This window comes from Zingiber officinale, chromosome 11B (assembly GCF_018446385.1).
Source record: "Zingiber officinale cultivar Zhangliang chromosome 11B, Zo_v1.1, whole genome shotgun sequence".
Taxonomy (NCBI): Eukaryota; Viridiplantae; Streptophyta; class Magnoliopsida; order Zingiberales; family Zingiberaceae; genus Zingiber; species Zingiber officinale.
The window spans coordinates 83,633,908-83,651,048 of NC_056007.1; the positions used below are offsets into that span (position 1 = coordinate 83,633,908).

The following is a 17,141-nucleotide window of genomic DNA, read 5'->3' on the forward strand; positions in this document are numbered from 1 at the left end:
TTCCTGGCCCAAGTGCTCAGGCGGAGTGCGAAAAAGCGCATGATGGTGAGGAGTCGGTGAGTGAGATGCTCGTGGCAAATGAGTTGAGTCTTTCTCTCGAGCTCCTCTCTTCCTCTGGTGGGTTGTTGTTGATGCGACTAGATTAGGTGGTGGCAAGGTGCCACTGATAGTCACTTGTTGTTATTGTAATAATTTATGCACTCGGGCATTAATGAGCAAATTTAGATCTTCTTGCGTCAAAGTAACAATAGTAAGTCTTCTAGCTTCCTTCATTTCTGATTCTCAGATTTAGGTGAAAGTTTCCCACATACAGTGTCAAATTTGTTCCTATCTGAAAACTACAGAGATGATGCACTGAGTATGATGGATTGATGGTTGACTGGTAGAAGACCTTTTACTCCACGGAAAAGCTCCCTTCTGCTCCTGCGCACACGGAGATGAGCCAATAAAATGTCAGCGCAGGGGAGTCCCTAGCGAATGCCCTCTGACGCTCAAGTCAGTACAAATTCGGATGGGTGAATGAAGAGCAATAAGAACGTGCATGCAAGATTAAAGTTGCAGATGTTCAGAGAACGTACCTCCACCACGGAGAGGCTCTCCCTTTATATACCACTTCTTAGAAATTCTGCAATCATAAGGTGGCAAAGTGTGTCAGAGTTTGTTAGACAATGCATAATAATTATTCAAGGAATCTTTCTTTTACCCATATGTGTATCTCTTTTGTCATTTATAACTTCTGTTATTATTGAGGCTGATGAAGAAATATGCTGTTATAAATGATCGGCTGATGGGGTACACAAGGGCCCCTGAAGAAGGTTCCAGGAGAATATTCTCTAACACATGATTGTTATTCTAACAGACTGTTAGGATGTTATCTGCTAAGTATATCTTAGCCAATTGTTAAGCGCGCCACCCTGTTAGGTTGTTGTATGTTGAGTATATCTCGGTCGGTTGTTAAGCCGGCTGTCTTGTTATGTTATTGTTTGTTGAGTATATCTTGATCAGTCTTTAAGCTGGTTGCCTTTATATTTATCTCGACCTTAAGCTGCTCAGTTATATTCTGCGCATATATGTTTCGATATTAAGCTTCTTGGTTATATTTTGCATTGCCCTGAGACATTAATTCGGAGAATAATATAGTGTCTTGATTATGTTGGAAGTCCATCTAAGAAATAATATGATGCTCTCTGCTTCCTGAAAATTCTTATGATAACCTATGCCTTGATAGAAATACGTTTAAGAAGTAATATGAGGCCAAGTGCTATAGGCTTGGTCATCCTTTTATCCGACCGGACCTATAATGAGATGCCCCGGGAAATGAAGCTACGTTATGAGCAATTCAGTCAATATGTTAAGCTGGGTTGTGTTATGCCCGACCGACTTTCTATATGGTCGGGGCGTATAAACTTGTCCAACTTCATAATCAGACGGATACACAAATATACTACCACATGGAAATCTCAAACCATTTTTTATTAACATAATGACACTGGGCTCTTATTGCAGTCGATGCTACTGAATCTGCTGCTTTATTTTTGGTACCAACAATTAAGACGGTTCTTCCCCTACTTGTCGCATCAAAAACTAAATCAGAGACTTCTGATAAAAATTGAGCAGTTCCAGTGAGATTTGTAATATGAATACCTTTACGCTCTGCAGAGATGGTCATTCTAGGATTCCATTTCTTAGTACCATGACCAAAATGAACTCCGGCCACCATCATCTCTTCTAAATTAATGTTCCAATATCTTCTTGTCATTTTTACCACACTTCCTTTTTATTTTTTTTTTAAACTTTAACTAAGAGACGAGGTACTTTGAAATAAGTAATTGCTTTGATGGAACCTTCTGCCCGGAATTGACCTTTAATACACAATACAAATCATTAATGTCTTTTAATTATTTATTTTTTTTATCAATATTCAAACATAAGGCAATCGACGGTTAAGGTCGCCCGTGCGTGTATAGGGAGACTCTCACGAAGTAAAGAGTTTATCCTTCCCTGTGACCATACCTACAGTTGGTCTATTGTGGGGGTGAGTTAGTCATTTCGGCTAGCACGTAAGATCGACCGTCCTTAATCTCAATCAGTTTCAAGAGTTGATCGTCTTTAGGGTACTATAGGAGTCGGTTCCCCATAAGGCACCATAGTCACCAGGTTCGATCGACTTAGGTGTTCGTTGTTGGAACCCCAACGTGTTTTGATGTGATCAAACAAGCTAAGTTAGATCCTGCGTTTGTTTAACCCTTGTGTCTAAGTGTGCAGAAGCTTAGGAACACAGGAAGTCGAGCGGAAGACGCGGCTAGCGAGAAGGATGGCATGGGAGAGAGCCGACGGGCTCGGTGCGTCCGAGGGATGAGGTGACCGCGGAAGAGTACACCGGTGGACGAGAAGAATGTGCGCGACGTTCGAGGGACGAGAAACCGGGAAGGAAGGCTGCTCGAGGAGAAGGCTGGAACTTGGGTTCGGTTGAGCCCTATTCCGGATGGCCGAGATCACCCAAGCTAGCGGAGCCGGAGCGAACAAGACCCGGACCGAGACGAGCTGAACCGGAGACGAAAAAGTCAACATCGTTGACTTTGGGCTCCGGGGCGCCCGGAGCAGTCCGGGGAGCCCGGAACCCTTCCGGGCGCCCGGACCTGGATTTTGACCAGGATCGCGTCAAACGCAATCTGATCGTTGGGGGATAAAATTTTATCCCCCCAGGGCGCCCGGAACCCATTCGGGGCGCCCCGACCAGTGCTATAAATATAGCACTGATCTGCACAGTCAATATAACTCACTTGTAATCAATTCTTTCTGTGCTTTCAGTTGTGTTCTTTTTATTTGTGCTGTCAACGTTGTAAAGAGGCTTCTCCGCCCAGAGGAGATCATAGTGCACTTACTTTCCTTGGATTACCAATTCTCTGATTGCAAACCAAGTAAATCTCTAGTGTATGATTTCTCTACTTATTCTCTACTTTTTATTACAAGTGTTTATGATATAGTTGAAATCCGAGAAAGGTTTGAGTTTTATTTTGTAGGGCAATTCACCCCTCCCCTCTTGCCGGCCTAAAAAGGGACCAACAAGTGGTATCAGAGCAAGGCGCTTCAGGAGGACTAACCGCCAACTGAAGCAACGAGATGGCCGGACCAAGCATCGTTCCACCAAAATTCGAGGGGGACTTCGCAGACTGGAAGCGACGTATGGAGGTATTCCTAAGAACTAATTTTGAAATTCGGTTTATTATGAAATATGGTTTTGTAGCTCCAATGAATCAAGATGGAGAAGAAAAAGAAGAGAGCAACTGGACAAAGAAGGAGCAGAATGAGTCTGTAGCAAACAGCCGTGCGGAATATCACCTGCTGAGCGTGTTGCCGCCTCAAGAGGTCAACCGCATCGGAAGCTATTCATCTGCCAAAGAACTCTGGGAGAAGTTCCTGGAACTCCACGAAGGCACGTCCGAAGCGAAGCTCGCTAAAAGAGACATCCTCCGGAACAAGCTAATGAACATCCGACTGGAGAAAGGTGAGAAGGTAGCTAGTCTACACGCAAAGGTAAAAGAACTGATCACTGGTCTCGAGAACCTCGGAGAAACGGTAACAAATCGGGAAACAATACGCTACGCACTCAACGCGTTTCCCAGAACATCAGATTGGACATCAATCGTCGATGCCTACTACATATCGAAAGACCTGGAGGTAAGTACTTTAGAAGAACTGTTCTCCACTCTTGAATTGCATGAAACCAGGTGTGCAGGTACAAAGGAATCAAGCCAGATGATTGCGCTAAACGCAACCAAAAGGGATGAACCCGAGTCAGACTCAGAGGATGATCAGGAAGCTTATATGGTAAGAAACTTTAAAAAAAAAATTAGAGCTAATAAATTTAAAGAAATGCAGAATAAAAAGAATCCAAGAAATAGAAGAAAAGTGTGCTGCTACCAGTGTCAAAAGGAAGGACACTTAAGAGAGGATTGCCCAGAACTAAAGAAGGACAAAATGAAGACACCCAAGAAACCCAAGAACCTAAAAGCCACTTGGGATGACACTTCCTCATCTGAGTCCGAGATTCAAGAATATGGCGGGATTGCACTGATGGCAAGCTACGAAGGACAAAGTACATCAGAACCCAGCATCGATGAAGGGGGGGCGACCTCAGATGGAAGTAGTGAAGCAGGGGGAGATTCAGGCTTTAAGTCTGATATGGTAAGTGAGGTATGCCTCTTACCCCCTGATGAACTTTACTTTGGTATTAAGGCAATGGCTAAATCCATGTATAAATTAGAAAATAAAAATATCAAATTAGAAAATGAAATTTTAGAAACAAAAAGAATTTTGGCAAAATCATGTCTTATAGAGGATTTTGATAAATTGAAAATTGAAAATTGAAAATTGAAAATAAAAAACTAAAAGAAGAAATAGAAAGATTGAAAAAATCTAATGGTTCAAATATTTCTACTTTTAGAAATTATAGAGGTTTAAATTGGTATTATAGATTTCATCAAAGTCAAATTAGAAATATATCAAAAGTCTATGTACCTAGAAAATACTTGGTTAATCCTGTAGGTAGGAACCTCTATTGGGTTCCAAAAACCTGTTTAATTTAAAATTAAAATTAGACTTAGCATTTTCAACAAGGAAATTAAACAACTAATTTCTTTATGAAGCTTTGTCTAAGGAAGTGGTTGTTGCTCCAATAACCAAGAAGGCTCAGTGCCTCGCCACGACCTGGAAGCCAAGTATCAAAATGAAAAGTTTAATTGACTAACTGAAAAAGCATTAATTTAAATTACTTAATGTTTTAAAAGAATTATTCAATTTGTGTTAGAAAATATTTAAATTTTTTTTTAGAATTTTTTTTTATCTTAGAATTTTTTTAAAAAAATTGACTTAGAAATTTTTTTTATGAAAGTTATCTTAGAATTTTTTACTTAAATTTTTTTTGAAAGAAAAATTCTGAAGAGTCTCTTTACTTAGACATTTTAAATTTTTTTTTAACAAATTTACCTTAGATTTGTTTATAACCCCAATTTTTATGTGATCAAAGGGGGAGAAGTATGTTAAGTCTAGGGGGAGGTAATATAACTTTTTCAATTGAAAAATATTTGGATTTATTTGAATATAAATTGTTTTTATTGCATATGTTTACCCTAACTTAACTTGGGTTGCTCACATCAAAAAGGGGGAGATTGTTGGAACCCCAAGGTGTTTTGATGTGATCAAACAAGTTAAGTTAGGTCCTGCGTTTGTTTAACCCTTGTGTCTAAGTGTGCAGGAGCTTAGGAACACAGGAAGTCGAGCGGAAGACGCGGCTAGCGAGAAGGACGACACGAGAGAGAGCCGACGGGCTCGGTGCGTCCGAGGGACGAGGTGACCGCGGAAGAGTACATCGGTGGACGAGAAGAACGTGCGCGACGTTTGAGGGGCGAGAAACCGGGAAGGAAGACTGCTCGAGGAGAAGGCCGGAACTTGGGTTCGGGTGAGTCCTATTCCGGATGGCCGAGATCACCCAAGCTAGCGGAGCCGGAGCGAACAAGACCCGGACCGAGACGAGCTGAACCGGAGACGAAAAAGTCAACACTGTTGACTTTGGGCTCCGGGGCGCCCGGAACCCTTCCGGGCGCCCGGACTTGGATTTTGACCAGGATCGCGTCAAACGCGATCTGATCGTTGGGGGATAAAATTTTATCCCCCCAGGATGCCCGGAACCCATTCGGGGCGCCCCGACCAGTGCTATAAATATAGCACTGATCTGCACAGTCAATATAACTCACTTGTAATCAATTATTTCTGTGCTTTCAGTTGTGTTTTTTTTATTTGTAATGTCAACGTTGTAAAGAGGCTTCTCCGCCCAGAGGAGATCATAGTGCGCTTACTTTCCTTGGATTAGCAATCCTCTTATTGCAAACCAAGTAAATCTCTGATGTATGATTTCTTTACTTAGTCTCTTCTTTTTATTACAAGTGTTTATGATATAGTTGAAATCCGAGAAAGGTTCGAGTTTTATTTTGTAGGACAATTCACCCCTCCCCTCTTGCCGGCCTAAAAAGGGACCAACATTTGCCTCCTCTCCTAAGTCGATTTGTAACTCGGTTGGGTTGGATTTAAGAACCTTAACACTAGATGATTAATCAAAGATGGGTAAGAAGATGTTCTCCTTTCGAAGCTTTGACGTCCATGTCATTATAACTCTAGCTACCATATCATCCCCTATGTCTACACATCATAACTTGTATCATTACCCATTTTAAAAAACATTATAAATATCAAATATGTTGTTAATGGTTAGATCGATAATTAATTTAATATTTGAATCTTAACTAAGGTTGATATTTTTTTTCTGTGAAAAGTAAATTTAAAAATGTTGATAATGCAGACTAACCTCCATAAATACTTTTTAAATTTTTCTTCATTATGAAAATTTTTAATAGAATTGAATATGTCATCGTAGAATTAAAGATTGGTAAAGTGGAAAAAATCTCCAATCTCATTTTTAATTTTATATGCAGTTCCTCTATCTAAAAAATTTTGTTTCCATTCCCTACATGTAAAGTTTCCTTTGCTTCAACTCCCCTCATGTAAATATCATGACTTAATTGTCCTCAGATTTTTTAGGTATAAAAAGTCCAAAAACGAGTATAATTCTTCTTAAAATCAGCATTTTATACTAGAATCGAGTATATTTTCTATCAAAATTATCTCTCATATTTTTTAGGTATAAAAAATCTAAAAACGAGTATAATTCCTGTTAAATTCAGTATTTTACATTAGAATCAAGTATATTTTCTATTAAATTGAGCATGATTTTTCCCTGCTTAATATAATTTCTCCTAAATTCAGTACCATTTAAACAAAATTTAGTATATTTTCATCCAATTGAGTACCATTTAAAGAAAATCATGTATATTTTCTATCAAAATTAACTCGCAAATTTTTTTAGGTACAAATAGTCTAAAAATGAATATAATTCCTATTAAATTCAATACTTTAAACTAGAATAGAGTATATTTACTATTAAATTGAGCACAACTTTTTTCTTAATATAATTTCTCCTAAATTCAATACTATTTATCATTTAAAGAAAATCTAGTATATTTTCCATCCAATTGAGTATCATTTAAAGAAAATCTAATATATTTTCCATCTAATTAAGATGAAAAAAAAACGTACTCAATTTGATAAAAAAATATATTAGATTCTAAATTTAATGTATTGAATTTAAAATGAATTATACTGATTTTTAAATTTTTTATACCTAAAAATATTATGAATAATTAGATAAATATGTTTGACTAGAGAATAAAAATAAAAAATTTGGAAAATAAGGACCGCATGTAAAGTTATGTTTGCTAATGGGACTTCACGCAAATTTTCCCTTAAATGGAAAGCTAAATGGAAAGCCGCGGTCCAAGCTCTCCGCTAACTGCTGATCGCCGTCTCCCCCCGCTGGTGTTGCCGATCTGGCGGAGGCAGCGCCTGAGCAGTTCCTGTGCCCCCTCTCGCGCTCAATCATGGGGGACCCTGTCGTCCTCGCCACCACAGGGTGGACCTTCGAGCGGAGCTGCATCCTTGCCTGCCTCGACCTCGGCATCGTCCCTCCCGAACTCTCCCTCCAACACCCTTCTTCTTCCTCCTTCACTTCGTTGCCCTCTTCGACGCCCGTGCTGATCCCCAACGTCACTCTCAAATCCGCCATCCTCCACTGGTGCGAGGGCCGTGGTCTCCCCCGCCCTCTCCCCATCCCTCCCGATGCCGCCCGCGCCCTAGTCGGCCACCTCATATGCCCCGATTCCCCTTCTTCCACTCTCGGGGTTGCTTCTCGTTCTCCTCCTGGTGAATTGGCTTCCGGTGATTGCGGTGGAAAAGAAAAAGATAAAGTCTTGCGGACGAGCTCGCTCCGTCTCGTTCTGGAGAACAAAAAGGATCAATGCTTGAAAGTTTCGGCGTCATCTTCTAGATCAATGGGTAAAGAAGACGACGAATTGGGGTTGAAATCGAGTGAAATAGATATCAATTTCAAGGAAAACTCTCCTTTTTTTTCGCTGCCCTCCACCACCAGCTCCTCAACTTATCACACTTCTTCCTCTTCCTTATCCTCTCCCTCTCTTGAGATCGAGAACACAAAATCTGCGATCTTGACTTCCTCAGACATTTTGTCTCCTACTATTTCCGAAATCGATGCTTTCGAAGATGAGATCCTGGCGAAGTTGACGGAGGACGACATTAAGGAGCAGGAGTTCATAGCTGTTTTCCTCCGCCATGCCACCAGAGAGGATCGCTTCTGCCGGATCAAACTCTGTAGCCGCAGGCTACTCGCTGCCCTCCGCTCCATGGTCCTCTCTCGCTGTGCCGCTGTCCAGATTAACGCCGTCGCCGTCGTCGTGAACCTGTCGCTGGAGCCAGACAATAAAGTTTCAATTGTGCGTTGTGGTGTGGTCTTGCCGCTCATAGACGTGCTCAGGCACGGCCGGCCAGAGGCCCAAGAGCACGCCGCCGCCGCCTTCTTCAGTCTTGCTCTTGAGGAAGAGAACAGGGTGATCATTGGTTCCCTAGGCGCCATCCCGCCGCTGCTTGTCCTGTTTGCGTGCCCGTCCAGTGCCGGCCTCCGCACTCGTCGCGACGCCGGGAAGGCACTCTACTACCTCTCCCTCTCAGATCCTAATCGTCCCAAGATCGCACAAAGCGCCGGTGCTGCGCGTGCGCTTCTCGCCGTTGCGTCGGCGGGTGGAGATGAGGAGACAGCGACAGCGATTCAAGCCTCGCCACGGAGGCTGGGCCCTGGCCTGCAACGACTGGCGATGAGGGTGATTAGTCACCTGGCGGCCTGCAGTGAGGGGCGCAGCGCGCTGATGGATGCCGAGGCTGTCCCGGCGGTGGTGGCCTTAATGAAGAGTGAGGCGGCGGTGGCAATGGAGGAGCACTGCGTAGCGGCTCTCTTTGGAATGAGCCGGGACCGATACAGGTTTCCACGTTTGGCCAGGGCAGCGGAGGCAGAGCAGATGCTAATGAGGGTGGCAGAGGGGGGGAGCGACGACGTCCGGAGAAGAATGGCTAGGAAAACGCTTCGGGCGATAAGGAGGGAGGACGATGAGGAGACGGCGCCGGCTCCGACGACAGGCCCCTCCGCTGAAGATGGCAACAGAGTCGCGAATTCGGATTGGTTGGTGTCGTTTCGGAGCGGTTACACGGCCGCTGGTAATGGATCCAACAAGTCGGCCGTTGCATATAAACAATAAATAGAATATTCTTAAATTTACTGAGTCAACATCAAAATACTGTCCCATTTTTTGTCTGTTCTAGTATTTCATTATCGATCGAACGGGTTAAATTAAATTTTAAGATATTATAATATTTTTAAAATATGTACAGTATTCTCGTGAAGTATAAAGTATCCTTGAAATTTAATCTGATTCGTCCGATCAATAATGGGACACGGGAATATAAGAAAAAAAATGAGGACAGAGAATAGAAATTGAAAATAAACAAACATACTGAATCAACTAGTATTCAAAAAGTGATGAGATGTTTTCTCATTGACTAACTTGAGTCTCGCAGCACTTTCAAGTTTGAGAATTTATAGAGAAAATGACATTGAGTTTGCATGACCACGAAAGAACAAATTGCGTTTCAGTTTTTTATTGGGAACAAATTCATGTGGGTGGAACGTCGAATCTTGAAGTGCAAGAAAGCAAGGAAGTTACATCCTCACCAAGCATGAACATCTACAAGGTCAATTGAAAGGGCACGGATCAGAAAACTCGCTCTTTTTTTTTTTTCTAACATTGACATTTCAACATATTGAATCCTCGTACGTAGTATCGAAGCACGATCTCAATACTCAGAGATGCTCATCCATCGGAAAAACTATGATCGTGGAACTTGCAATGTTCGGCACAGGGGCATCTTCTAATTTTCCATCAGTTTGTGTACCACAATTTTCGTGCTGCAGCAAAAATAGTTGTATATTTGATGTTGTTTCCTTGATCTCTTCAACAGAGATAGTATGAATGAAAATAAACAGTGTATAGCAATATAACTAACTATGGAAAATAAAGATGTAACGGTGGCGAAAGATATTAAAAAAATGTATTTCTACTCTATAAGAATAATAATACAATGTATTAATTCTTAAATATAATATATGGTATCCGTAGGGCCGGCACTAGAGGGACCGCTAAGGTAGCGGATCTACCTTTTTAAATATAATATATGGTGGAAGTCTCATATTAGAAAGATTTGATAAAAATCATAAGATTAAAAGAATATATGATATTTCTATTGGTATGAGACCTTTTGAGGACATCCCAAAAACTAAGTCATGAGGGTTTAGGCCTAAAGTAGATAATATCATGACATTATAGAGATATGTGAATATCCTTTGGGCACAACAAATGGTATCAGAATCATGGATCAGGTCAAGGTAATCTGATGCTTGTGAGGAGGCCCGGAGCAAGTCAGGATGACCGAATGCTCGCGAGGAGGCCCGAAGTAGGTTAAGGTGACCGGATGCGGATGCTTGTGGGGAGACGAATAGGTCAAGGTGACCGAATGCTCGCGGGGAGGTCCGGAGTAGGTCAAGGTGACCGGGTGTGGATGCTTGCGAGGGGTTTGAGGGGAGGATTGTTGGGGTTCAATCAAAGTCTCACATTAGAAAGATTTGGTAAAGATCATGATGTTAAAAGGATGCATGATATCTCCATTGACATAAAGCCTTTGGGGAGAGACCAAGAGCAAAGTCATGATGACCTAGGCCCAAAGTGGATAATATAAAAAATAAGGAAATATATATAAAAGATTTATGCATCATATATTCTAACATATTTTAATAGGCCCTTTTAGGATGATGAGCTCGTAGAGACACCAATCTTGGAACAGAGAAGACAAAGTCGAGCACTAGGAAATGGTTTCGTCAAAGCATAAGTTAACTGGTCAGACGAGGAGACATAAGAGACACATACTTTACCATTCTGAACCAGTTCACGAACAAAATGATAATTCAATGCAATGTGAGTGGAACACAAGATTTGCGTAGAGATAAGTTGCTCTAATGTTATCACAATATATAGAGGTTGTAGAGGGCACAGTGTCCACACCTAGTTTATCAAAAAGAGATCGAACTCATGGTAGTTCTACAATAATAGAACTAATGGCACGATATTCAACCTCAATAGATGAGCGAGCAATAGAACCCTACTTTTTAAAGCTCCAGAAAATTAGGTTGGAATCTAGGAACACAATATAAGCACTAGTGGGCATGTGATCATCAATATCACTAGCCCAATCTGCATCACAGTAGGCATGCAAAGAGGGAAAGGAGTGTAGAATCAAATTATAAGAGTGTGTACCATTAAGGTAGCGCAACAGACGCTTGACAACCCCCGATAGAGAGATGAGGGAGGATGCATAAACTAAGATAGTTTGTTAATAGCAAAGACAATATCTAGTCGAGTAAAAGAGGAATATTGCAGATTACCAATTGTTTAACGATACAAAGTAGCATCCATAGGAGGGGAGTCGTTAGAAAAGTGCAGAGATGCTGATGTGGCAATAGGCGTTTAAACAAGTTTCGAGTCTGCCATGTTGGTTTTGGTAAAATATCAAGAAGATATTTTTTTTCTAAGACAGACAAAGGACCTTGGAGAGGAAATAACTTCAACACTTAAAAAGATAAGATAAGGTTCCTAGATCTTTGATAGAGAACCGAGCACCCAGCTGATTGATGAATCCTTGAAGGGCGCCAGCATTATTCCCTGTAAAAATTAGATTATTGACATAGACAAGTAGATACATAATGATACCTCCAGGGCAGAAAATAAATAACGACGTATCGGCAACAGAGGTCATGAAGACAACACTGATTAAAAAACGATGAAGCGTAGTGTACCAGACATGTGGCGCCTGCTTAAGACCATAAATTTCTTTATTCAACTTGCAGACATAAGATGAAAAATTAGAGTCAACAAACCCGGGCGACTGAACTATATAAACATAGTCATCCAACTGACCTTAAAGAAATGCAGTATTCACATCCATCTATGAAGAGACCACCTTGGAAATAGCAAGAGATAAGAGAAGACGGACAGTAGTGGGCTTTACCATAGGATTGAAAGTGTCAGCATAGTCAAGACCTGGGTGTTGATGAAATTCCTTAGTAACTAGACGAGCCTTGTAGCATTCACCAGAGCCATTAGACTTTCACTTAAGTCAGAACATCCACTTGCAACCAACGACATTCTGAGAGGTATTAAACGTGACAAGATTCCAAGTTCCATTATAGAGGAGAGCATCGAACTCCTCAGACATGGCTGCACGCCAACGGGGATCCTTGAGAGCCACAATATTTGTTGTAGGTTTAGACGGAGTAGTGTCAATGATAGCGGTGAGACCAAAGTGAGGATGAGGCTTGAAGACATTATTTTTTGAAATGGGTCACCATAGGATGAGTGTTGGAGCTAGAAACAAGGTTAACTGGAGGAGCAAGTGAGGGTGGAGCTATTGCTACGATTGGCACGATAGGCGGAGGTTCAGCAAGTGGAGGCTCGATAGGGACTGATTTGTGAACAACCAGTGGTATGCGACATGAGTTAAAGGAGCAAATAGGTGAAGAATCAACAGCATGGAAATCCTCCAGAGGCATAATATGCAATGCTCCAGGAAAGGGTCTAACACTAGAACCATCACAGGTGGAGGTTCGGCAGGAAAAGGTTTAGCATGTGAAGGCTCGATAGTGACTGGTTAGTGAACAACCGGTGTTATGGGACATGGGTTAAAGGAGCAAATAGGTGAAGAATCACCAGAACAGGAATCCAATAGAGGCATTCTAGGCAATGCTCCAGGAAAGAGTCTAATACTAGAACCATCATTGGCAAAAGGAAACTCAGACTCAACAAAAATAACATGACGAGAGACAAAATTTTCTAGAAGAGAACTCATAGCACAGATAGACATTCTGCGTAAAAGAGTAACCAAGGAAGACACAAGGTGAAGATCAATGTGCAAGTTTATGAGAAGCATAGGGACGAAGCCAAGGATAGCAGTCAACCAAAAATGTGAAGTTTGGAGAGATTTGGTAGGGAGGAAAGAGACACTCAAAGGAAGATTTGTAGGAAAGATTGCATTTGGGTAGTCTATTAATTATATAGGTGGCAGTGGCAAAGACAAAGGGTCAAAAACTGAGTAGGAACATACGCCTGATGAAGAAGCGCAAGACTAGTTTCGACAATATGATAGTGACGGTGTTCAGAGAAACCATTATGTTCAGGAGTATGAGGAGGAGTGGTTAGGTGAAAGATTCCATGCAAACTAAGAAATTCTTTGAGTGCAAGAAACTCTCCACCATTGTCAATATATAAGGTGATGATAGGACGATTAAACTGTTTCTTGACAAAAGACTTAAAGCATCAGAATAAAGAAAGGACATCTGATTTATATTTTAAGAGATATAACCAAATATATTTAATGTGATGATCAACAAATATAACATAATATTTATATCTATCACATGAGAGAACTGGAGAAGTCCAAACATCAGAAAATATTAGATCAAGGAGAAATTGTGAAGAGAGCGATGAGTCATGAAGAAGAGGAGCCTTGGTGCAATGGTAAAATTATTGTCATATGACCAAAATGTCACGGGTTTGAATCATGGAAACAACATCTTGCCAAAAATAGGGTAAGACTGCTTATAATGGATCATTCTCCGGGACCCCGTATGGCGGGAGCTTCGTGCATCGGGCTGCCCTTTAGCGATGAGTCATGAAAAGGTAATTTATGACTTTATTGCATTGATAACAATTACAATAAAAATGACGAACTGGAGAAGCAGAGCAAGACAATGACTTAGACATGACTAACTGACGTAAGACTCGAGCAGATGGGTGACCCAGACGACTATGTCAGATAGGGAGAGAAACAATAGAAGAAGAAAGCACCAGTGGTGGGTAAGGAATGGATGCAGACCAAGAGTAGACACTGCCTTTATGTAGACCTTGATGGAGAATAGCCCCCGTGCGAGGATCCTTGACCCGAAAATCAGAGGAAGAGAAAATAACAATGACATCATTAGTTTTATAGAATTGGGAGACAGACAAAAGGTTCTTGTTAATTGATGGAATACAAATGGCATTGGAAAACTTTAAAGAAGAAGGGGTAGAAGGTGGTAAGAGACAACCTGTGTAAGTAATGGGAAGTCTAACACCATCACCAACAACAACACCATCAAATCTAACATACGGAGCATGCAGAGAGAGATTAGAGAGGTCAGAAGTCACATGATGGGTGATGCTAGAGTTAATGATCCAATCAAACGAAGAGGGTGATGCCATAGTGTAGGCTGCGACCGACGAAGCAAACGATCCATAAACAGCATGAGGCGAGCCAATGGGAGGCACAGGGGTAGGAGCGAGCTGATATGAAAAATTAGGGCAGCACTAAGCGGAATGACATTGACAACTACACAATTGACAATGTCCAGTGTGAGACACGCTGGCCCTATGCTGGAGTGGGTGGCGGCTGCTGTTGTGGTTGGGAGGACCACGAACTAATGGGATGAGCACTGTTGGGTGGATGAGACGCAGTAGGTGGATAAGTCGGTCGGCGTGAGGAGGCAGCAGATCGAGAAATAGGGTGAGTAGTTGTTGGAAGAGTGTTTGTGTATCCCAATGAGTGGCAGATGAGCTTCATAATTGAGGAGCTTCTCATGGAGTTCCTCAAACGAGATTGCAGTGTCCCGAGCTTGAATGGCATCTGCGAGTTCCTTATAGTCATCATCAAGACTATGAAGGACTTTGATGGTGAGGTCTTCAATGTCAAGAGGGGCATTCATGAGCGCCAATTCATCAGACTTGGATTTGATAAACTATATAAATTTAGTGATAGATTGAGAGCCTTTGACCGAATTGCAAAGTTATGTAATACGACCAAGGAAGGGCGTGTCATAAGTGAGAGCAAGAGTGTTCCAAGCATCATGAGATGTACGAGCAGCAACAATGAACGGAAGTAAGAATAGAGAAAGAGATCTAATAATCATTCAGTATGAGTTGATTTTGATAGATCCAAGCATGATATGCAAGATTAAGAGTCTAAGCACCGTTGAGAGTATGTAGTTTGTTTAGATAGGGGTGAGAACCATAAACAAAGCCAAGCAGATCATGACCAGTGAGAAGGGTCGTGAATTGTAGACACTATGAGAGATAGTTGGATGAAGTCAGCTTCAAGGGCACATGAGCAGTAACATTGAAGGAGATCGAGACCGTCGCAGGTGCATCCATAGGAGCGACTGCTTGAGAGAGAGGGTAGGCGGTAGCGATAGCGACACGATGTCAGCTAGGCATGGCTAGGATTAGGGTTTATGACATAGGCTTGAGGCTCTGATACCATGTGAAAGGTATTGAGAGAATATATTTTCACTATTTAAGAATAATGATACAAGGTGTATTTATATACATCATAAAGAGATAAAGATAAAAAAGGAAACATATACAAAAGATAAGGAAGCATACAAAAGATTTATGCACCATATATTTCAAATGTAGATCCACTACATTAACGGTCCCCCTAATATCGGCCCCACGGATATGAAGGGAGGTACATGCAGGTACACAAGCGTCAGGTGTATGGTGGGGTAAACCTAGATCATTAATTTATGAGAATCGACTCCTGGTCATTATGCCAGAGATGTCATGTGTCCACCGTCTGTGCTACGCTCTGGGAGCATGTACCATATATTTTAAGATATCCTAATAGTAACTACGAGAATGCATATGGACTAACTTTCTCAAGAACATGTGAACATCAAAAGATTAATCAGATATGGGATAAACACAAATTTGTTGCATTACTAAGGTTCCAGTACTGTGATATAGATTATGAAAGGAAATAAAGTCGTCTATGAAAACAAGCTTCAAGCATTCATTGCATTTTGTTCATTCACATTGCCAACAGCTGATTCCTGTTAACTGGTTTTGATTCACTTTTATTGGTAAGGAGATGTTATGCTACTTCCTACATCTGTCCACAAACATCCTTGTGAATGAAGTAGAGCTGTGGATGAGAACCAGATATTACAAAATTCAAACATTCAAACTGAATGATTCTATGGGCATAGACCACACACTCATAATGTTGCAAAACAAAATTGGCATCACACACATTGGCAGTGCATGCATAGTAGGAGATCAAAAAGGTTGGGTAACATCAATTTTTAACAGGTTACAGAAGTGACTCTCATAAGTCAATCATGAACATTAAGAGAGGGATTCTCAATCCTCACAGTTTGTCAAACCCAAACCACAACTGGATTTTTCAAATATTATAACAAAAAAAAAAAAAACAAGGCTGCACCCCAGACTATTTAGGATTTGCTACATGGATCTTGAACCATGTATGAGCAGCTTATGTAAATGAAAAATGAAAAACTAGTGAGCATTGAACATTCAACAGATGAAATATGTTTACTCCCGTATATGAGATTTCTCGTTCTTGATGTGATTAGAATGCCTGAGTGACATCGAAGCATCTTCTGAGTTTGTGTTCTCTTCATCACATAATTCCAACTATATCTACAAAACCTCAAACTTATTTTATTGTTGGCTAAAAGAGTTATTTAGTCCTTTTGAACTAGCAATACTGACATAACTAAAGATAAAAGATTACAAAGTGTAGTTCAACCTCACTAGAAGTCTTCAGCCTCCTCGTGACAACTTTCATTCCTTTATAACAACAGCGAATCCAAAGTTACCTTTACTGCTCTGAGAATTTCCTCATGACTTCAACAGATTTATCAGATGACTCCGCTGCAAAAATTTGATTGTTATATACGAATCAACTACATGCAGAGTTCAATAAACTGGTCGGAAAGTTGAATCGGAACAAGAGAATAGAATTCTCTGAAGATGTCCTACGAAAGAACCACGAACCTTTAATTCCTTCAACAGTAATGATTTGTTTTCTTGAAAATGACACGAAGAAAAATCCAATCAAACCATGCGGTACTTGTTTTATCCATATAATTCTTCATCGGGCTAAATTCCACGGATGCACAAGCGCATTCTATCAACAGTCGATCAATTCAACGTTCTTAAATCAACCTTGTATCGAAATTCGATCCGCTACACCATTGCTCCGCTTCATAAAAGAGGCAAAAGATTAGGTACTAGAAA

General features: G+C 41.0%; 1 protein-coding gene across 1 annotated transcript; it reads left to right on the forward strand.

Annotated features, from left to right (window-relative positions):
* Nucleotides 1-7,366: 7,366 nt before the first annotated feature.
* LOC122033459 (U-box domain-containing protein 38-like) lies at nucleotides 7,367-9,323 on the forward strand. Its single transcript, XM_042592481.1, has one exon. It carries the CDS (start codon nucleotides 7,494-7,496, stop codon nucleotides 9,216-9,218), a length of 1,725 nt encoding a protein of 574 aa, XP_042448415.1. The 5' UTR covers nucleotides 7,367-7,493; the 3' UTR covers nucleotides 9,219-9,323.
* Nucleotides 9,324-17,141: the final 7,818 nt, after the last annotated feature.

Excerpts from the sequence above, each read along its gene's own strand:
- LOC122033459 (XM_042592481.1), top strand. The coding sequence starts at position 7,494 with ATGGGGGACCCTGTCGTCCTCGCCACCACAGGGTGGACCTTCGAGCGG.